Genomic DNA, 23,579 nt, shown 5'->3' on the forward strand with positions numbered 1-23,579 from the left:
TTCAGGCTGAGGGTTTTTTTTTTTCCCCTCTTCTTCTTTTGGAGGCATAACACTCCATCACTGCTGTCAAGTGAGGGCTCAGTATGATGGGAAAATCAGAGAAGAAAGGCTGAAATCCACTGTAATTTTGTTCCTTAGGGACTTTTGTCCAAATCTGATTATATAGTATGTTTGCAAACTTCTCTTTGGAAGTTGGGGTGTGTGTGTGTGTGTGTGTGTGTGTGTGTGTGTGTGTGTGTGTGTGTGTGTGTGTGTGTGTGTGTGATAATTAAAGCAAGTGCCTGGTAAATAAGGTTATTATTTTTAATGAAATGTAGTTTGTGTGTGGATTGTGGTATGAATGAGGAAATGGGTATGCTGTGAATTTTCACCTGATTTTTTTCAAAACCTAATATAGTAAATAACTTTTTAGTACAAATTATAAAATAAAACTATTGTAGCCTTTAAGTGCCCTCAGGTTAAATGGTTTAAAGTTTTTATAGGTATAGTGTTTCTGGTGGGGGCAGATGATGGAGTGTATAAGGCAGCTATTTGAACAAATAAAACCCAAATCTTGACGGCTCATAGCAAATATTTATTGTTCTCATTCATTGGTCTAAGAGTTGGCAAGGTTCACTTGATCTGATCTGGGCTCAGCTGTGTCTGGCTCCAGGCCGCAGGACTGGGTTTGGGTCTGCTCTATGTGTCTTAAGTCCAGGCTCCCTAGGACGTGCATGTCTTGTGGTGATGGTAGAAACACAAGGCAGGGTGTAAAATCACACAATACCTCTTAAGGTCTTGGCTCAGAACTGGCACACTGTCACACTGCCCACATTCAGTTGGCCAAAGCCAGTCACAGGGCCAGATCCAACATCCATGGACCCAATGTCCATGGACCCGGGGAAATATACAACATCTGTGCCAGTGGGAGGAGCTACAAAGGCAACTGGAAAAGGCCTTTGGTGCATAATCACAATGTAGGAAGGAAGTGAAGACATGGGAACGATAAACCAATGTGCCTCAGGTAGGGAGACTTATTCCACTGGGAGAAGATGAGCTATGGAGACTGCCTCCAGTTTTAAATGGTACATCACCTTTCCTTTCTGTCTGCTTCCATTGTATTGATAATTGACAGCAAAATCCTAGTCTGATGTTGTAGGTTAGCATCAGGAAGTGCAGCTCATCTGGGAAAAGCACAGACTTTCAAAGTGGTCTTGAGGTAAGTTGCCCTTCCTGTACTGTGACTGTGCTGTATGTTGTATTAACAGGTGGTCAGCTGTGGAATTAACCTGTGTATGTATGTGTGGTCCATCAAGCTGTTGAAATGTTTTTGAGAAACAAAATAACTAATAAATATTCAAGAAAAATTAGATTTATAGTATAGGCACATGAAAGGGGAAGACATGATTAAGTTGATAAGACTGTTTTAAGCTTTCCATAAAATGTTCAATGAAAATCTAACACCTCAAAATCTATTTGCATCAGAAAATTAAATGACATTTGACTGTTCTGACAGAATAGACTTACCTAACTTCAGGTAATTTTTATCTCTCTTTATTAAATGTATTCAGTTGAAGAGAGCAGTGTGGCCACTACCTATTTTAGTAGACATAGACATGTGCTTTATTTTTGACTGTTCAAAAAACTTGAGTTGGTATTATTAAAACTCTCCATTCAAAGACTTACTATTACTATATATACATATATATATGTATATGTAGTAAGAATACAAAAGAATATATATATTCTTTTTTATATTCTTTTATATTATGGTTTATCATAGGATATTGAATATAGTTCTCTGTGCTATACAGTAGGACCTTGTATATCCATTCTATACATAATAGCTTACATCTGCTAACCCCAACTTTCCACTCCTTTATGTATAGAATGGATACACAACAAGGTCCTACTGTATAGCACAGAGAACTATATTCAATATCCTATGATAAACCATAATGCAAAAGAATATAAAAAAAGAATGTATATATATGTACGTATATATACATGTTCGCTTTGCTGTACAGCAGAAATTAACACATTGTAAATCAACTATACTTCAATTAAAAAATTAATTTAAAAAGACTTACTTTATGAGTTTATGTCCTTTGTAATGGTGAATTTGCCCAGTGCCCTCACCTACTTCGTCAGACTTTTGAGAAGAACAGTTTTGTTACTTATTTCTGCCCTTGGTCTTTCCCGTCCTAACGATCCTTCCCCAGATTACTATGCATCATGGCTTTACCTTGCGTGTTTGCTTCATAGGGATATTGTCTGGTTAAAATTAGGTATTAGAAACTGATTCTTGAAAATTAAGACGACTTCTAAACTGAAGTGACTTTTCATCATTTCTAAACTTCACGTTGTCTTTCCTCTGCATAAAGTGAGCTGGATTGCATCCCACACCTGTTCATGCAGTGGTGGACAGCCACGGCAGGTGTGTGGGTACGTTTGCATGTGCGTCTGTATTTTATCTAAGGACACAAGATCCTTGTAATTGTGGGGCTTCACCACTCTCTTATACCTAAATGATGAACTTCTACTCGCCAGACAATGTGCCTTTGATGATCTAGATATCTTACCTTAGGTGTTATACAGCATGTTCTCTGTGATGTATGTAGCATGTTTTATGTTGTTTTATCAATCTGTGTAAACTGTACCCAAAGCCAGCAGCTATTCCGAAATAAAAGTGGAAAGTGGAGGGATTTAAAACGAGGGATGTGATTAGTAATTAATACATTTCTGAAGATGAGGTACCTGGTGAGAGTACACCATACATTTTAAAAGGCTTATTTCCTCTTTTCTTGCCAAAGATAAATAGAAATGGTCTAAGAGGGAGGATGAGCTATGTAAATGGAAGTTATCTGAACAGAAATATTCTAGGAGGGGGATAAGCTTTATAGATGGAAGTTAAGAGGGGTCCGAGCTTTAATCTCTTCGTCTCTTAAAGCATGGCCAGCACTGCCCTCCTCTTGGGGTCGCCACGAAGTCACAGTGGAGGATAAGCACTTAGCAGTCTCCCTCCTCTCCGAGGTTCTTTAGGCATTAGTCCTTTTCTATGTCTTCTGAGCAGGAGTGGGGGCACTCTGTAGCACATGAGGCCCTAAACAAAAGCCCAGAAGAAAGTCTGTCTGGAGGAGAGTAGTTAGAAAGGGGCATATGGAAAAAATGAGGCCAAGTTCCTGAAAAGACCCTCATTCTAAGACATCTCACTCGGGTGAAGAAAGAGCCTGGTTGTAACCTTCTGGGGCCCATGTCTGCAGAGTTGATGCCCAAGGCCCTGGACCTTCATTTTCTCGGTGATCACAGCAAAGTGTTTTGTGGACAGCCTGCCAGAGGGCAACTGTAGAGACACTGTGACCTGCATCACCTTTCAACTTTAAAGTGTGATTAGAAACCAACCCACGGAACAGGCAAACAAAAAGCAAAACCTTGGCTGTTTTCAATTTTTCTTTCTTCTGAAATGCTACTCTAATATAAAGGAGAAGCATGTTATCCCACAGTCCGTTTGTTAGCGGACTTACTCTCAGCTCAAGTTACTTGTAAGTCAGGTGTTCCACGTGGCGGAAGTCGTTGGCTGGTTTTGGGTCCCTGCCAAAGAGACACTATTACGAGGATTAGGTATAATAAACACCCTATCATATATCCAACAGTTATCTCTGTTGCAGAAGTGCACTGAGCCTAAACCCTTAACTTCTGCCTGGTTGCTTAATATTTTGCCAAGGTTGCTTACCAGGAATTAGAAAAGGTCTAGGAACCTGAGAGCTATATGGGACTTTACAAGACCAGTGCTCTAACCCCTGAGCTATGGAGCCAACTGCTCTATGGGACTTTAGAGGTCATCTCATGGTTTCCAAACTATATTCAAGTGGAACGCTGGTGGCTTGCAACGTGTTTAACGGGTGTCCCTTTAAATGGATTCTGTGGTCATGTAAGTTTGGAAAACACTCATACAGAGCTAAGTTTCTTTAGTAAAGGACATCTCCAGGTCTTTAATATGCTAACATGAATCGTGGCTCTGGGGATACGACATGTAGCTTTTCTCACACTCACTTGACCACGAAGTCCTTTTATTGTAGAACAGGTACCGCCATCTCGAGAATGCCAGGCAGAGGCCATGGAATCTAGTCATTAAGAGCACGCCCTCTAGTGTTTAGCTGCCTGGGTTCAATTCCTGGCTTTACCATTTACTGATCTTATGATCTTGAGCAATTCGCTTCACTTCTTTGGACTTCAATTTCCCCAACTAAAATGGGGACGCTAATGATACCTACCTATAGAGTTCTTTTTAAAACCGAAGAACAGGGCTAAGAACAGTGCCTGGCACATACTTGACTATTATGATCATAACATAGTTCAGATAAGGACTAGCCTGATGCCCTCATTCTGGAGATGAGAAAGTGAGTTCCAAGTAGTGTGTTCCAAGTAGTATACTCATGCAGTGTCACTCATTCAACACACTGACCAAGCTCCAGTATGCACTTGCATGCATCGTGCATGGCAATTCTATCCTCAGAAACGAAGATGAACTTGGGGCAGTTCCTGCCCTGGAAGAACACACACTAGTGATTTGGCTCAGGTGAGACCTTTTAGTAGTAAAGCCAACAGCCAACTTTACAGTAGTAAAGTCCAAGTCAGGACTCCTGACTTCCGTCCTGCAGCTCATTCCTCTGATTCTGTTCTGAAAGAGAATGATCTGTAGAGCCCGATGGGTAAGCAAGAAGAGGGAGCATGGAGTACAGCCAGTAGACATATTTTTTCAATTGGATATGAGGGCATATATTTGAATTCATTGTTAGTGTGAGACAGAAAAAGTAATCAAGAGAAACACTTTTGGAGAAAAGCAAACTCTAAAAATATTAACTAGAAAGGGAAGTAATGGGTGGTATGAAGTGGCCCAGGTAGGAGTCCCCAGATATGGCTGGCTTGATGTATTGGTCACCACTGTGTCAGTAATGGTCTGCTCTGTTTGGTCTAGGCATCCCTTCTGAGGGCTTCCCCCGGGACTGCTTCAGTGAGCAGACAGCAGCTAAAGACCTTCCCAGCAGGGATGGAGGTGCATGGGTCCTGGCCTACAGAGCAGGACCAGCCTGTCCATTTCTGCTCCATGAAGAAAAAGAGAAGCCCAACAGAAGCAAATTGTACTTGGATCTCCATGTAAGTAGAAATCTTTGTGCTATGATTCTTTGCAATTGACCGAAGCTCACTTAACATGCATTTAATGTAAAGTGTGTTTGTAAAGCGGCTGAAGCTACGTTTTGTGTGAGTGTCGTCTAAACATCAGTCAGTTGCAGAAAACAGTTATACATCGGTGAGCTGAAATTTGTGCGCTAGAAAGTGACTGTGTTTCCAGTTTATCTGAGCATTTACAGAGTACTCTGCTTACATCAGTTTGCTGCCTAAACCTCATTGTGGGAGAACCCATTTGCTGCTCTTAATATCATTTTTCTAAAAATTCGAGAACCTGTGGTAGCTGACTGATAGGATCTGGATCCTCCAGTGAAATTCAAATAGCCCGTCTTCCACATTCCTAAACCTTTCTTTCTCTGCAGCTGCTCAAATAACAGGTGAACAATTTGGCAGGAAATCTGCGGAATAGAGGATGAGCCATTAGAAAAACAGCCTTCTCTTCCCCATTCATTCATGGATTCATTGACACAGAGGCCTTGACTGATCTGTACAAAGCAGTGGGCTGGGTTTTAGCTACTTCCACACCACAGGCGGCCTGATGGGATGGACCAGACTGTCACAACTGTCACCGCCCCTCCTCACCTCGCCATTTCCAGTCAGAGATGGGGGTGAGCATGAGGAATCTAACAGGCACTTTTCTTTTTTTTTTTTTGCTCTATTAACTTTAATGCCTGTTGATAGTCTCGTGTCCCTGATTTCTTTGAATGACTTCCAATTCGTTATTTTCAAGCCTGAAAGTATGTTTTTTTTTTTTTTTCTTTCTTTTTGCGGTACGTGGGCCTCTCACTGTTGTGGCCTCTCCCATTGTGGAGCACAGGCTCCGGATGCGCAGGCCCAGCGGCCATGGCTCACGGGCCCAGCCGCTCCGCGGCATATGGGATCCTCCCAGACCGGGGCACGAACCCGTATGCCCTGCATCGGCAGGCGGACTCTTAACCACTGCGCCACCAGGGAGGCCCTGAAAGTATGTTTTTGATGAGTGTGGCCTGTAAGGTTCATATGGGTAGCAATTTTCTCAAGCAACCAAGAGCAGAAGAATCTTGCACTTTTCAAAAACCATAGTCATTGTATGTCATTTTAGAAAAGCATTCGACATCTCAGTTATTGTAAAAGGAGGTTTAGAATGAAGCTGTAAGATGTAAAATCTACAGCCCTTCAAGAGATGAAATGGAAATTTCTAGTTTTTGTTTACACGCCTCTCCCGAAAAAGCAAACTGTGCATCTTGAGATGTGCTCAAAGTAAGAAGTGTAACAGCGACATCTACCGTCCAGATTAAGTTGAGTTTGCCGCAGCAGGAGGCCTGGAGTGTCACAGTGCTGAAATGGATTTTGAAAGACCACTTTCTTTTTCTTCTGTGTTTTAAAAAAATGCTGGGTTTATGTGTTTTTTAGCACATTGACTAAACGATGTATTTCTGGTTTTCCTTTTACTCGGTGAATTAAATTATTTCCTAATTTTACTTTATTTCAGTTATAGAAATCATATACAATCCTTTTGCAAAATTTGAAATATGTAGTTAAATTGAAAGGAAAGTAATAACTCATAATCTCAGCAACCACAGACAACAACTGTAAATTTTTGATAAATTTTCTTTGTATTTTTCACTGTGTATGATGGATTTTCAGCGAGGAACTTTTTTTTTTTTTTTTAACTTATAAGCATAGATTTTATATCCTTATTACTTTCTTTTTTTTTTTTCTTTACCTATTACTTTTACATTGCTTGTCCATGTTGCTACAAATTCCTCCTGGATATATTTTCAGTGAATGAATAATGTTCCCCTACATTGTATCTCAAAATTTATTTAACCATTTCTCTGTTATTGGATGTTAAAATTTTTTTTTTTTGGCCAAGGGCACGGCCAAAATGCAGGATCTTAGTTCCCTGACCAGCTATCGAACCTGTGCCCCCTGCAGTGGAAGTGCAGAATCCTAATCACTGGACTGCCAGGGAATTCCCTAAAGTTATTTTTTATTTTGGGATAGTACTACAATTTGGAAATAAATAGCACTACCACATAAATAATTTTTCTTATACCCCTCCCCTCCAATATTTAGGATAAACTTTGATTTATTGTCTATAAGTATTTTTAGGCTTTTGAAATATATCACATAAACAAGGTCTATTTCCTGAACCAGCCTTTAATGGTGTGTGTGTCTGTGTGTTTATGCACACGTATATAAATTATATATATTATATACAATATATGTATAACAAATATAATATTTATATATTACATATATTATATATGATGTATAAATAATATATGTTTATATATAATTTACATAAATATACAATAAAATATATATAAATGTTTACATCTTTCTTAGTTTTCCATTAATTATAATTTTTAAAAACTGGGGTACTTTCTTTAGATTATTTTCTACATCAGTCGTTTTATAGCTTGGTCCCTAAGACTCCTCACCTGCAAGCCCTACCCCCTCTTCAGAAGCTACAATTTGTCTCCTGTGTTCTGAATATTGTTATTCTAAGATGTCTGCTTGGGAGGGTTCTACTGATTAGTAAAAGTTTGCATCCTGTTACTGATCACCACACCAGCTTGCAAGGACTTCTTTCCTCTGGGGGGCTGTGAACGCTAAGCTCAGGGAGACGTGTATCACTTTATGATACTTTGATCAGCCTTAAATGTTGGAGAGGACTGCTCATTTTCAGTTTTGAACCTGATTTGCAGGGTCATCATTAAGAAGTTACTTTTCTGGGCCTCCCTGGTGGCGCAGTGGTTGAGAGTCCGCCTGCCGATGCAGGGGATACGGGTTCGTGCCCCGGTCTGGGAGGATCCCATATGCCGCGGGGCGGCTGGGCCCGTGAGCCATGGCCGCTGGGCATGCGCGTCCGGAGCCTGTGCTCCGCAACGGGAGAGGCCGCAACAGTGAGAGGCCCACATACCGAAAAAAAAAAAAAAAAAAAAAAGTTACTTTTCTTTTTTAACATCTTTATTGGAGTATAATTGCTTTACAATGGTGTGTTAATTTCTGATGTATAACAAAGTGAATCTGGTATACATATACATATATCCTCATATCTCTTCCCTCTTGCGTCTCCTTCCCACCCTCCCTATCCCACCCCTCTAGGTGGTCACAAAGCATGGAGTTGATCTCCCTGTGCTATGCAGCTGCTTTCCGCTAGCTATCTGTTTTATATTTGGTAGTGTATATATGTCCATGCCACTCTCTCACTTCGTCCCAGCTTATCCTTCCCCCTCCCTGTGTCCTCAAGTCCATTCTCTACGTCTGCGTCTTTATTCCTGTCCTGCTCATAACTTTTTTTTTTTTTTTTGGTTCCATATATATGTATTAGCATATGGTATTTGTTTTTCTCTTTCTGACTTACTTCACTCTGTGTGACACACTCTAGGTCCATCCACCTCACTACAAATAACTCAATTTCGTTTCTTTTTATGGATGAGTAATATTCCATTGTATATATGTGCCACATCTTCTTTATCGATTTATCTGTCAATTGACACTTAGGTTGCTTCCATGTCCTGGCTATTGTAAATAGTGCTGCAATGAACATTGTGGTACATGACTCTTTTCGAATTATGGTTTTCTCATGGTATATGCCCAGTAGTGGGATTGCTGGGTCATATGGTAGTTCTCTTTATAGTTTTTTAAGGAACCTTCAAACTGTTCTCCATAGTGGCTGTATCAATTTACATTCCCACCAACGGTGCAAGAGGGTTCCCTTTTCTCCACACCCTCTCCAGCATTTATTGTTTGTAGATTTTTTGATGATGGCCATTCTGACTGGTGTGAGGTGATACCTCACTGTAGTTTTGATATGCACTTCTCTAATGATTAGTGATGGTGAGCATCTTTTCATGCATTTGTTGGCCATCTGTATGTCTTTTTAGGAGAAATGTCTGTTTAGGTCTTCTGTCCATTTTTGGATTGGGTTGTCTGTTTTTTTGATATTGAGCTGAATGAGCTCCTTGTAAATTTTGGAGATTAATCCTTTGTCAGTTGCTTCATTTGTAAATATTTTCTCCCATTCTGAGGGTTGTCTTTTCATCTTATTTATGTTTTCTGTTGCTGTGCAAAAGCTTTCAATTTTCATTAGGTCCCATTTGTTTATTTTAGCTTTTATTTCCATTTCTCTAGGAGATGGATCAAAAAGGATCTTGCTGTGATTTATGTCATAGAGTGTTCTGCCTATGTTTTCCTCTAAGAGTTTGATACTGTCTAGCCTTACATTTAGGTCTTTAATCCATTTTTAGCTTATTTTTGTGTATGGTGTTAGGGAGTGTTCTAATTTCATTCTTTTACATGTAGCTGTCCAGTTTTCCCAGCACCACTCATTGAAGAGGCTGTCCTTTTTCCATTGTATATTCTTGCCTCCTTTATCAAACAGAAGGTGACCATATGTGCATAGGTCTATCTCTGGGCTTTCTATCCTGTTCCATTGATCTGTATTTCTGTTTTTGTGCCAGTACCATGCTGTCTTGATTACTGTAGCTTTGTAGTATAGTGTGAAGTCAGGGAGCCTGATTCCTCCAGCTCCATTTTTCTTTCTCAAGGTTGCTTTGGCTATTCAGGGTCTTTTGTGTTTCCATACAAAGTGTAAAATTTTTTCTTCTAGTTCTCTGAAAAATGCCATTGGTACTTTGACAGGGATTGCATTGAATCTGTAGATTGCTTTGGGTAGTATAGTCATTTTCACAATGTTGATTCTTCCAATCCAAGAACATGGTATATCTCTCCATCTGTTGGTATCATCTTTAATTTCTTTCATCAGTGTCTTATAGTTTTCTGCATACAGGTGTTTTGACTCCTTAGGTAGGTTTATTCCTAGGTATTTTATTCTTTTTGTTGCAGCTTTTAGTTTTATTGATCTTTGCTATCGTTTCCTTTATTTCTTTTTCTTTTATTTCTGATCTGATCTTTATGATTTCTTTCCTTCTGCTAACTTTGGGGGGTCTTTTTGTTCTTCCTCTAATTGCTTTAGGTGTAAGTTTAGGTTGTTTATTTGAGATGTTTCTTGTTTCTTGAGGTAGGATTATATTGCTATAAACGTCCCTCTTATAGCTGCTTTTGCTGCATCCCATAGGTTTTGGGTCATTGTGTTTTCATTGTCATTTGTTTCTAGGTATTTTTTGATTTCCTCTTTGATTTCTTCAGTGATCTCTGGGTTATTAAGTAATGTATTGTTTAGCCTCCACCTGTTTGTATTTTTTTCAGTTTTTTTCCTGTAATTGATATCTAGTCTCATAGCGTTGTGGTCAGAAAAGATACTTGATACAATTTCAATTTTCTTAAATTTACCAAGGGTTGATTTGTGACCTAAGATATGATCTATCCTGGAGAATGTTCCTCATATGAGCCCTTGGGAAGAAGGTGTATTCTGTTGTTTTTGGATGGAATGTCCTATAAATATCAATTAAGTCCATCTTGTCTAATGTGTCATTTAAAGCATGTGTTTCCTTATTTATTTTCATTCTGGATGCTCTGTCCATTGATGAAAGTGGAGTGCTTAAGTCCCCTAATGTGATTGTGTAACTGTCAATTTCCCCTTTTATGGCTGTTACATAGCATTTGCCTTATGTATTGAGGTGCTCCTATGTTGGGAGCACATATATTTCTAATTGTTATATCTTCTTCGTTGATTGATCCCTTGATCATTATATAGTGTCCTTCTTTGTCTCTTGTAATAGTCTTTATTTTAAAGTCTATTTTGTCTTATATGAGAATTGCTACTCCAGCTTTCTTTTGATTTCCATTTGCATGGAATACCTTTTTCCATCCCCTCACTTTCAGTCTGTATGTGTTCCTAGGTCTGAAGTGGGTCTCTTATAGACAGCATATATATGGGTCTTCTTTTTGTATCCATTCAGCCAGTCTATGTCTTTTGGTTGGAGCATTTAATCCATTTACATTTAAGGTAATTATTGACATGTATGTTCCTATTACCATTTTCTTAGTTGTTTTGCTTTTGTTTTTGTAGGTCTTTTCCTTCTCTTGTGTTTCCTGCCTAGAGAAGTTCCTTTAGCATTTGTTCTAAAGCTGGTTTGGTGGTGCTGAATTCTCCTAACTTTTACGTGTCTGCAAAAGTTTTAATTTCTCCATCAAATCTGAATGAGCTCCTTGCTGGGTAGAGTAATCTTGGTTGTAGGTTTTTCCCTTTCATGACTTTAAATATGTCCTGCCACTCCGTTCTGGCTTGCAGAGTTTGTGCTGAAAGATCAGGCGTTAACCTTAAGGGGATTCCCTTGTATGTTATTTGTTGCTTTTCCCTTGCTGCTTTTAATATATTTTCTTTGTATTTAATTTTTGATGGTTTGATTAATATGTGTCTTGCGGTGTTTCTCCTTGGATTTATCCTTTATGGGACTCTCTGTGCTTCCTGGACTTGATTATTTCCTTTCCCATGTTAGGGAAATTTTCAACTATAATGTCTTCAAATATTTTCTCAGACCCTTTCTTTTTCTCTTCTTCTTCTGGGACCCCTATAATTCGAATGTTGGTGTGTTTAATGTTGTCCCAGAGGTCTCTGAGACTGTCCCCAATTCTTTTCATTCTTTTTTCTTTATTCTGCTCTGTGGTAGCTATTTCCACTATTTTATCTTCCAGGTCACTTATCCGTTCTTCTGCCTCGGGTAATCTGTTATTGATTCCTTCTAGAGAATTTTTAATTTCATTTATTGTGTTGTTCATCATTGTTTGTTTGCTCTTTAGTTCTTCTGTGTCCTTGTTAAACATTTCTTGTATAATCTCCATTCTATTTCCAAGATTTTGGATATCTTTTCTATCATTACTCTGAATTCTTTTTCAGGTAGACTGCCTATTTCCTTTTCATATGTTTGGTCTGGTGGGTTTTTACTTTGCTCCTTCATCTACTGCGTATTTCTCTGTCTTCCTATTTTGCTTAACTTACTGTGTTTGGGGTCTCCTTTTCGCAGGCCTCATGTTCGTAGTTTCTGTTGTTTCTGGTGTCTGCCCTCAGTGGGTAAGGTTGTTTTAGTGGGTTGTGTAAGCTTCCTGGTAGAGGGGACTGGTGCCTGTGTTCTGGTGCGTGGGGCTGGATCTTGTCTTTCTGGTGGGCAGGGCTGCAGCTGGTGGTGTGTTTTCGAGTGTCCATGATCTTAGTATGACTTTAGGCAGCCTCTCTGCTCATGGGTGGGGTTGTGTTCCTGTCTTGCTAGTTGTTTGGCATGGGGCATCCAGCACTGGAGCTTGCTGGTCATTGAGTGGAGCTGGGTCTTAGTTTTGAGATGGAGATCTCTGGGAGAGCTCTTGCTGATTGATATTATATGGGGCCGGGAGGTGCCTGGTGGTCCAATGTCCTGGACTCGGCTCTCCCACCTCAGAGGCTCAGGCCTGACAGCAGCCTGGAGCACCAAGACCCTGTCAGCCACATGGCTCAGAAGAAAAGGGAGAAAAAAAGAAAGAAAATAATGAATAAAAATTAATTAATTAATTAATTAAAATTTAAAAATTTTTAAAATAAAAAAGTAATTAAAAAAAGAGAGCAACCAAACCAATAAACAAATCCACCAGTGATAACAATCGCTAAAAACCATACTAAGATAAACATAAAAATCAGAAACAAGTCAGCCACAGACAGCAAACCCCAAGTCTACAGTTGTTCCCAAAGCCCACCACCTCAGTTCTGGGATGATTTGTTGTGTATTCAGGTATTCCACAGATGCAGGGTACATCACGTTGATTGTGGGGATTTAATCCTGCTGCTCCTGAGGCTGCACGGAGAAATTTCCCTTTCTCTTCTTTTTTCACACAGCTCCTGGGATTCAGCTTTGGTTTTGGTCCAATATCTGCATGTAGGTTGCCCTCAGGTTTCTGTTGCCACCCAGACAGGACAGGTTTAAAGCAGCAGCTGATTAGGGGGCCCTGGCTCACTCAGGCCTGGGTGAGGGAGGGGCACGGTAGTTATAATTGGAATGTGGCGTGAGCCTGCGGCGGCAGAGGCCAACATGACTTTGCAGCTGCCTGAGGTGCACCAAGTGTTCTCCTGGGGAAGTTGTCGCTGGATCACGGGACCCTGGCGGTGGCGGGTTGCACAGGCCCCTGGGGGTGTGTGGATAGTGACCTGCACTTGCACAAAGTTTTCTTGGTGGCTGCAGCAGCAGCGTTAGCATTTCATGCCCGTTTCTGGTGTCCAAGCTGATAGCCGTAGCTCATGCCCGTCTCTGAAGCTCGTTTAGGTGGTGCTCTGAATCCCCTCTCCTCGTGCACCCCGAAAAAATGGTCCCTTGCCTCTTAGGCAGTTCCAGAATTTTTCCCGGACTCCCTCCCGGCTAGCTGTGGCGCACTAACCCCCTGCAGGCTGTGTTCACGCAGCCAACCCCAGTCCTCTCCCTGCGCTCCGACCGAAGCCCGAGCCTCAGCTCCCAGCCCCCACCTCCCCTGGTGGGTGAGCAGACAAGCCTCTCGGGCTGGTGAGTGCTGGTCGGCACGGATCCTCTGTGCGGGAATCTCTCCGCTTTGCCCTCTGCACCCCTGTTGCTGGGCTCTCCTCCGTGGCTCCTAAGCTTCCCCCCAATCCTCCCCCATCTCCGCCAGTGAAGGGGCTTCCTAGTGTGTGGAAACCTTTCCTCCTTCGCACCTCCCTCCCAGAGGTACAGGTCCCATCCCTATTCTTTTGTCTCTGCTTTTTCTTTTTTCTTTTGCCCTACCCAGGTACATGGGGGGAGTTTCTTGCCTTTTGGGAGGTCTGAGGTCTTTTGCCAGTGTTCAGTAGTGTTCTGTAGGAGTTGTTCCACATGTAGATGTATTTTTGATGTATTTGTGGGAAGGAAGGTGATCTCCACATCTTACTTCTCCACCATCTTGAAGGTCCACCCAAGAAGTTACTTTAATCAGTCTTTTTCTGTGGACATGCAGCATTTCATTAGTATGTAGGGGTGATAGCTAAAACATTTAATAATTGGGGGGAATTTGGCATCCACAAATTGGAATGGCCCCAGGCATTAGGGCTGAGGGTGCTATTAAGGCCCCTTATTTAGCTGTGCATTAATTTTTATTTAGTTATTTATTTTTGTCAAGAGCCAGAGAGGAAATATTTTAGGCTTTGGGACCATACAGTCTCTGTTGTAACCAATCAACCCTGTTAACAAAAGCAGCTGTAGAGAATACATACATGAATAAGTGTGCCTGTGTTCCCATAAAAGTCTAGAGACAGGGCTTCCCTGGTGGCACAGTGGTTGAGGCACAGTCCCTCTGCCGATGCAGAGGACACGGGTTCGTGCCCCGGTCCAGGAGGATCCCACATGCCGTGGAGCGGCTGGGCCCGTGAGCCATGGCTGCTGAGGCTGTGCGTCCAGAGCCTGTGCTCCGCAACGGGAGAGGCCACAACAGTGAGAGGCCCGCGTACCGCAAAAAAAAAAAAAAAAAGTCTATAGGCACTGAAATTTGAATTTCATACTATTTTCACCTATCAAAAATATTATTCATCTTTGATTTTTTTCCCACCATTAAAAAATGTAAAGATCATTCTTAAAGGAGTCATTCAAAAATAGGCAGTGGGTCAGATCTGGCCCACTCTGGTCTAGAACAAGAGGTGGAGGTCTCCTTCACTTCACTTCCACTGCTGGCTCAACCACTAGCTAGCTGTGGGATTCTGGGCACTGGTTAATTTCGGTGGGCCTCAGTTTCTTTAACAAGTGTGTGCTGACAGGATGGGAGCAACACGAACAGATGAAACAGTGTTCCTTTTAGCTATAATATTACATTTCCTGATTCTATTAAAGGAGCATAAGTCAACCCAAGCAGTGTGGTGTGTGGGGAATGAAAATTACTTAAAAGAAATACAAAGCAATACAAGAAATTCAAAGAAAAAGATGGAAATTCGTTCAAAGAAAAACAAATACATCTTAATATTCTCAACATGAATCTTTGTTTTAATACGAGGAACAATGTCACAACTCTGATAGTGAGACCAAAATTTATCAGCTCCTAACTCTATTTGAAGGCTTATATCATTTCTTTCTGTTTCTCCAGTGCAATCCTTTTTTTCTTCCCTGGTTTTATTGAGGTGTAATTAACATACAATATTGTTTAAGTTTCAAGTGTACAACATAATGATTTGGTACATGTATATACTGTGAAATGATCACCACAGTAAATTCATTTCACATCCATCACCTCACATAGTTACAAGTTTTTTTTTCTTGGGATGAGAATTTTCAAGATCTACTCTCTTAGCAAATTTCAAACGTGCAGTACAGCATTGTTAACTATAGCCACCATCCTGTACATTACATCCCCAGGACTTATCAGTCTTACAACTGGAAGTCTGTACCTTCTGACTGCCTTTCACCCATTTTCCTCTGTCTTCATCTCCCCACATCTGGCAACCACCAGTCTCTTTTCTGTTTCTATGAATTTGGGTTATTTTAAATTCCACTTATAAGTGAGAACATAACAGTATTCGTCTTTCTCTGTCTGACTTATTCTACTTAGCATAATGCTCTTGCAGTCCATCCATGTTGTTGCATGTTACATTCATCTTTTAGTTACTGAACTGTGAGAAGGTCCAAGGGTTCCTTGGAGGAATGGCAGGAGGTGGAGCTGGTGGAAGGTAGACACCAGGGAGGCTCCGAGCAGCATCTGTTTACCAACCAGTATATATTTCAGTGTTTAAGCAACCAGTGCTGCTGTCTTGATGCCCCTTGGCTGAATGTCCGCCAGACTGCTATGTAGAGAGGTTCTGTTTGGGTGATCATCCTGCTCTAGCAAATCCCGTAGACCATTCTGGGTGACCTAGAAAGTTCTTGAAAGAACCCAGTGCTCAGTCAGTTCCACTTTTAGGTCATGAGGTTGCTAAATATTACATAGGACATATTCAGTGAAAAATAATTTGTTGTTTTTCTGAAATTCAAATTTAACTGGTTATCCTGTATTCTATTTACTGAATCTGGCAATCCTAGGTGTCAGTTTGGGAGCAACATCCAAATGCACCAAATGTGTGAATTGCCTTGGGGTAGCATCTATATGTGATAAACCCTCAGTCACCCTAGAGTGCCCATTCAGAGCATGAACATTACACAGTTAGCCTTAAAGGGCAGTTTCTTATATTCCACTATTAGAAACTGTCATTAGCCGTGCTCCTCAGTTGCCAGTGCACTTTGAGCCAGACATGTCAAGGCCACTGAATCTGGACAGACCAGAGAGCAAATGGGGCCTAACTTCTTACAACAAGTGCAGTTTCTTAAAGATTCCATTTGAGATGACTATTCACCATAGAGGATAGTTTGTAAAATGTCTGTAAATAAGGGACCTGGGCAGGATAGAAAAAAAACGCTAAAAGAGGTGTGGCCTGAGATGGACAAAAGGTATGCAAAGCAGAAAAGGTAAGCAGTCGTCAGAATTCTATATCGGTTGCATGAATTCTGAAAGTAGGATTTTGCACGCAGCTTTTAAAACACAAGCCTTGAACTCTTCTTGGTGATGCTGGTTTCCAAGGATCATCTCCATCACCCCACCCATGGGTCCCGGGATGCTCCTTATTGAATTAGCTTAATTGTCTGTGGAGGACACTGCATTGGGTTCCAAGTAATTACATCTTATGAACGGAAAGATATAATTACCAAGTCCACACCAAACCTTAAGTGTCATAAACCAATAACAAAACTGCCATGAATTGATCACTTCCTCAATGCCAGGCACCATTCTTTGAAGTATTATTATACCTATTGTATTGATACAAATAAGGAGAGAGTTTCAGTAAAGTCAGGTGCAAGGATCTGAATCCAGGTCTGTCCGAGTCTGGACCTAGGTGCTTAAATGTTAAGCCCCTCTACCTCTCCACTAGTTTGGATGCTTTTCTGATTTGTTTGTTTGTTTTTGTTTTGCTTTTAATTGAAGGACCAAATTCATTTCATGGATATGAGTTAGCTCTCATAATCAGTGAGAAGGATTGAGAACCAGGCTCAGAATTAGAAAGCTAGAACCACAACCAAAATCACCCCACAGAACAATCCAGTGAAGATTCTGCAACTGCTCACCTGGGACACTGGATGCCTCAGACCTTGGGTCTTTACAGTTGATGGGGAAACACTGATGGGAACACGAGCAGATTTCAGGCCCTCACGTTCCTTCACTTCTAAAAGGCAAACTCTGTGGCATCAATTGACTTTGACAGCAAAGGATGGATGCAGAGGGCTCTCAGACACAGTGCCTCTGAAGTACATGGAAAGGGCCACATCCTTGTTTTGTTTTCATGGAAGCCAATGAGAGCTTAAAGCTAAAGGCCGCAGGTGGACTTCCCCACATCATTAGCATATTCTAGACAATGGGGTTTGTATTTGCAAGTGAAGTGAATTTAGAAATATCAAGCTAGCTTGTTTTCTGAAGGCATGTGTTTATTTGTATATATGAGTACATATGTGTGCGTGTGTGAAAGAGAAAGAGACAGAGATTGTGTGTCTGTTGGCTGTATGATAAATGATCAAGAAATGATTCAGGTAAAAAGAACAGTGGGGAGGGATGAATTATTGATAGAACTGGAAAATCGCCTTTTTTTTCTCACAAACTCCTCACCACTTTAAGTCACGATAAAGCAGTTGAAAAAAAGTCATCTAGTTTTATTCCTAAAGCCCATGAAATGTAACCGGTTATCTCTCTCAAATTAGTTCCAATTTTGCAATTGGTGTGGAAGCTTGTTATCACATGTAAATAGAAACCTAAATTTATGCCAATCATAAAGCTCAGTTCTTAGGCCATTTCTCACACTTCCCTTGACATCTACTTGTCCTCTCTATAAACTGCAAGATCATGACAAATCTAGTAACATCCCAGATTTCTTTATAAAACAAAAAGAATAATAAGCTTGTCTTAACCATTGAACACCTTAATGGTTAATGGAACTGTGAAGTTCACTTTTCTTTGATCTTGATAACACTTACTGTCCTCATTTCCCCTGTCTATTCTGACATGAAACAGAATAGCTGTTCATGTAAAATTTGGACTCTTGAAGCATCTACATAGAGAAAACTTTATATTATGCTTTCAGAGTCTGAGAAACCACAGATTAGAACTTTTATAAAATTGGTGAGAAATTTGTCTATGAATTTTATTTAAATGAATTAGAATATTGCACTGAAGTATTTTATTTGGCTTCTCTAAAATTCAACTGTTTGCTTTTTTGCTCCCTTTGAATGAGTTTAATTTTTTTCAGCCTCCCTTTTCTGTCTCAAAAACTGCAGTTCTGTGTGCATTGCTTAGACTGTGAGCTTCACATTAGTTCTTTAAATGCTGATCTCTTTCTACATATACCATTATGTTCCATGTGCATATTCAGAAAAGTATTTTCTTTCTTTTCTCTCCAGGATAAAAATGGGAATTTGTGGTTAAAATTACATCCCATATGACCCACTTAAAATTTGAAATGCAGCAGCCTTTGCCTAGGGAATGTTTGAGAGCACTCCTATGCTAACATAAGGCTCCAGTTTTTACTGCCCAGTTATTTTTCTCTTGCCTTTTGATTTTTACGTGTTTTAATTAAGCCATCTTGATTTATGATTATTATTCCTTCTGAATTGCATTATGAACTACAACTACTACATAAATGTCCTGTGTAGGAACATTATAAACGTCCCTTTCCAGCTATAGAAAGTAAGTGACTGTGATTCTAGGAACTATTATAACATTTCTACAGAATATTTCATGATACTTTTTAAAGGGTTGAAAATGACAGTAGCGCTGTATATACTTGTTTTGTTTAAATCTCAAAGTAAAATGATGGACAAAATGGAGGCAATAGTGAATATATTTCAAAATTATGGAAACGTGATTCCTCTCTCCCACTTCATTGATGCCTGTAACTATACATGCTTCATAAAGTATGCTTACTATTTATTGGGTGTCTGTGGTGAATCAAGCAAGCACCGGGTTAGGAATATTAGCACATTTAATTCTTAGAACAATCCTATGAGTTATTATTTTCCCTATTTTATACATGTAAATACTGGCTCATAGAAGTTAAGGAACTTGCCTAAGTGACACATCTAGCGTGTAACTAGTAAGTAATATCCCATAGTGAACCCAAATACATCTCACTTCAAAGCCATAGCTCTGGCCTCTCCTCTTTTTCTTTGCCCTCTCTTTAACTGTGTTTAAGAATAGGATTGGGCTTCCCTGGTGGCACAGTGGTTGGGAGTCTGCCTGCCGATGTAGGGGACACGGGTTCGTGCCCTGGTCCGGGAAGATCCCACATGCCGCAGAGCGGCTGGGCCCGTGAGCCATGGCTGCTGAGCCTGCGCGTCCGGAGCCTATGCTCCGCAACAGGAGAGGCCACAACACTGAAAGGCCCGTGTACTGCAAAAAAAAAAGAATAGGATCATAGGGACTTCCCTGGTGGTCCAGTGGTTGACACTCTACGCCCCCAATGCAGGGGGCCCGGGTTTGACCCCAGTCAGGGAACTAAGAGCCCACATGCCACAACGAAGATCCCTCACGCAGCAGCGAGGATCCAGTGTGCCTCAGCTAAGACCCAGTGCAGCCAAATAAGTAAATAAATAAATATTAAAAAAAAAAAGAATAGGGCCATAGTTGTGACAATGCCTAGCTTACTTTCTGCTTTGTAATTTTAATGCCTTTACATTGGTTTCCATATTTTTCTTTTAACGTGACTAAATGATGTGAGTATTAACTTCAAGGAATCATTACTGATCAAATCAGGGCTCCTAATTTGTGTCCTTTCTGCTCTCTGCCAATTCCTTCTAACTGCAGTGGCCATTTGGTTCCGGTAACCAGGTGATCATCTATTTTGCCCCCATACTGATGTTTCAGTGTGAAAGAGAACTGTTACAAAATTCTATAGCTCTTTGATTTATTATAATGAAAAGAAGGTACATTTAGAATCAGGTTGATCCAGGGCAGATCCTGGCTAATGCCACTCATTGGTTGTGTAATCTTTGAATTGCCCTAATGTCTCTGAACTTCAGTATTAACATCTAAAGCAGTGGCCAAACAGTAGTCACTAGCCACCTATGGCTATGAATTAAGATGAAATAAAATTTAAAATTTAATTCCTCAGTTACATTGGGCACATTTAAGCACTCAGAGGCCACCTGTGGCACTGGATTGCATGACACAGATACATTTCCACCATTACAGAAACTTGCACTGAACAGCGCTAATAAAATGGGGTCAATGACACCTTTCTCATAGAGTTATGGGGAGGATTAAGGTATTAGAAAACTTGCATAAAGAACCTAGCATGGTACCTACTTGGGACAACAATGACACCCTAAAAAAATGCTAGATCTCCCCCTTCTCTCCTCTCATGCATGTTCTTATCATCCACCTTCACTTTGTTTTAAGTAAATCCTCATCTTCCCTAATTTTTCTTTTGCCTCCTTTAAATTTAAAAGTATTTAACAATGATAACTATATCTTTGGTGTTGGAACTCATATTCTCAAGATAACTTCTACTTAAAAAAAAATTAAGGAAGGACAAATAAAGATGTCCAGTTACAGCGGAGCCCGTGGCTGTCTAGTTTCACCACTCAGGAAGAACAAGAGTATAGACAGCAAGAGATATATACAGTTTCTGAGATTCCAGATCTTCATCTACAACTTTCATCATGAGCAACTTTAGCCACAATGAAATGCTTTCTCCATGGACTCCGTGCCTTCTGTAGTGGTTATTTCTGTGGGACATCACTATTACTCATTTGGGAAAAGCTCAAAACTCTTCAAAAACATGTCCAAGGAAATTCTGTACCTTAAAGAATGCTCCTATTTTCCCTCCTCTTCTTCAGCTTCACAAGTAAGTCAAAGCCTTTCCCTTTTTCCTCTTACAATATTTTATTTTGTCACGGACATTGAATCCATTTCCAAGGACTCTTTGATACTTAGAAATATCTGCCAGTAAGACCCTAAGCAGTAATGTAATAACTATTTCAAGCTTGATTTTCGTATTTGTAAGAGTAAGGACATTTTAAGTGAAGTGCGTACACCTTTGAAGTATAATGAGTTGGCCTGAAAACAACAACAAAAAGTGGTCGTTGCTCTGCTGTTAACTCCCTGGGCTCTCTCCCAGGCCAGCCATCATCTGGGAACCTCCTTCCCCAAAGGGAGGGGAAGTCTCAGTGCTAAGGGACCACACATCGTCAGCATGTGTCAACAGACTCTTGAGAAAAGGATTTTCTGGAGAAAATCCAAGTTCATGGATTTTTTTTTTTTTTTTTCTGAAATGATTGAGTTGGTTTAAAAATCATCTTGGAACGCGGGAAAGTAATAAAGAACAGGTGAACTCTGTCACCATCTACAGTAGCCACCTGGGAACTCTTTAAGCTAATTGCTCTCTTCAGGTGATACAGATGGAAAACAATAATCCAGAGAGCACTGGCCCTGAAACACCCAAAGGGACCCCTTGAAAGAATTTTCTTTGGAGCTCAATTCACTCATGGCACAGATGTGGCATGGGGAGCCGTTGTATTTAGTAGGCCTATCTATAAGGAACAATCCTGCTCAGACCAAATGGCTCCTCTGTCCAAGAGCATATGTGAGGGAACTGGGAGGGCAGCTTCCTTCTTGGGCCGTCACTTCATCGGTAAATACTTGCTTCATATTGACAAGGTTAAAAAAAATTCTGTTGATTGCTGGTTGATGTCCCTAAGAAAGTTATTCCTTTGCTATGAAAACATGTCATATCCATATGGTACTTACTACGTGCCAGGCACTGATGAGAGTGTGAAACATATTAGTTTATTTAATGCTTCTAATAACCCACGAAGTAGGTACTTTGCTTATTCCAAGTTTCTAGGTGAGGAAGCTGAGACACAGGTTGCTTATATAACTTGTCCAAGGTCAAGTTTCTTGCAGGAGCAGAGTAGGGTGTTAGCCCAGGCCCCAGGGCCAGGTTCTTTTTGTTTTGTTTTGTTTTGTTTTGTTTTGTTTTTGCGGTACATGGGCCTCTCACTGTTGTGGCCTCTCCCGTTGCGGAGCACAGGCTCCAGACGCACAGGCTCAGCGGCCATGGCTCACAGGCCTAGCCGCTCCACGGCATGTGGGATCTTCCCGGACCGGGGCAGGAACCCGTTTCCCCTGCATCGCAGGCAGACTCTCAACCACCGCGCCACCAGGGAAGCCCCAGGGCCAGGTTCTTAACTGCGCACTGCCCTCATTCCTTGATCATTGCAAGATGACGTACCCACTGCTCCCTTCTCTTCTTCAGCTTCACGAGTATGCCTCAGCCTCCCCTCTTCCCTTTCAGAGTCTTCTAGTTTGTTACCGACATTCAACCCACTTCCACAGAAGTTTTGAATACAGCTCAGTGGAACCAGTCTTAGAAACATTTTGCACTAAGTCTGCTCAATTGAAAAAGGCCTTAATCACTGGGCCCTGGCCTTGCCATTGGCAGGTGCAGCCTGTTTTCTTTTGAATCAATCAGTAAAAACAGCTGCTGGCTTCTCCAAGGCTGAGCCAGAGGGGCTGTTTTGAGGGTTGCAGTAGTTGGCTGGGGGAATCCACGCCGTGAAGGCAGGGAAAGCACTGCCTGAAATAGAAGGAGAAGCCTAGCGAGGTCTCCGGCCCTGTCTTTCATTTGGCCTCATAACTCCATTTTGAAGATGTGGAAAATGAGCTTAAAGAAGATGCTGATCAGGAAGAAGGTAAGATCAAATGCCAAGGCAGTAGGGGGATGTGACACGGGGTGGACAGGAGTTGGGACGCCTCTTTTCCCACCTTAATGGCTGCACTTGAGCTGCGTGAGCTGGTACCAGTTACTTAGCTTCTCTTGACTTCAAATGTCTCCATCTTTAGAAGAAGAATGTTGGGCTGGTTGACTTCTAGTCCTTCTAAAGACCTCTTCAGCCTCCTAACAATTTGATTCTTCTTCCATAATCTTACACTCCTTTCATCTGACACCTCATTCATTTAACAAATGTCTTTTTGAGTACTTGTGTGGTCATCATGTCCTCAGTTCTCACCATTTAAAGGATTTTTTTTTTCCTGTGGTACGTGGGCCTCTCACTGTTGTGGCCCCTCCCGCCGCGGAGCACAGGCTCCGGACGTGCAGGCTCAGCGGCCATGGCCCACGGGCCCAGCCACTCCGCGGCATGCGGGATCCTCCCAGACCGGGGCATTAACCCACGTCGCCTGCATCGGCAGGCAGACTCTCAACCACTGCGCCACCAGGGAAGCCCCAGTTCTCACCATTTATATCAGACTTCACTTAGTTAAAACACACTTCCGGAACCCAAAAAAACCATTTCTGCCCATAACCCCACTTATATCTTCATAGTTTACTTACTTTACTCAGCCCCTTGCTCTGAACTCTTTCCTTCCACAGAAATAGTTTCCACAATCTTACTTACTCTTATTAATTTTAACTGTTTTCTATTTTTTTCAAGCAATCGTCACATGAACCTAGTTGAACCCCTAGAAGCTGGAAGCCATTAGTCATTAAATGCAGGCCGGGAACTTGA

At 41.1% G+C, this 23,579-nt stretch overlaps 1 protein-coding gene across 2 annotated transcripts in view; it reads left to right on the top strand.

The window, feature by feature from the left end:
• Positions 1-23,579, top strand: part of FMN1 (formin 1) — a 411,489-nt gene that overhangs the window by 76,102 nt on the left and 311,808 nt on the right. For both annotated transcript variants that reach the window (XM_060096555.1, XM_060096556.1), the window contains exon 2: positions 4,958-5,136. In XM_060096555.1, the coding sequence (XP_059952538.1) occupies positions 4,958-5,136 (179 nt within the window). The remainder of the gene's footprint in view (positions 1-4,957; positions 5,137-23,579) is intronic.

The sequence above is a fragment of the Mesoplodon densirostris genome, chromosome 4 (assembly GCF_025265405.1).
Source record: "Mesoplodon densirostris isolate mMesDen1 chromosome 4, mMesDen1 primary haplotype, whole genome shotgun sequence".
Classification (NCBI taxonomy): domain Eukaryota; kingdom Metazoa; phylum Chordata; class Mammalia; order Artiodactyla; family Ziphiidae; genus Mesoplodon; species Mesoplodon densirostris.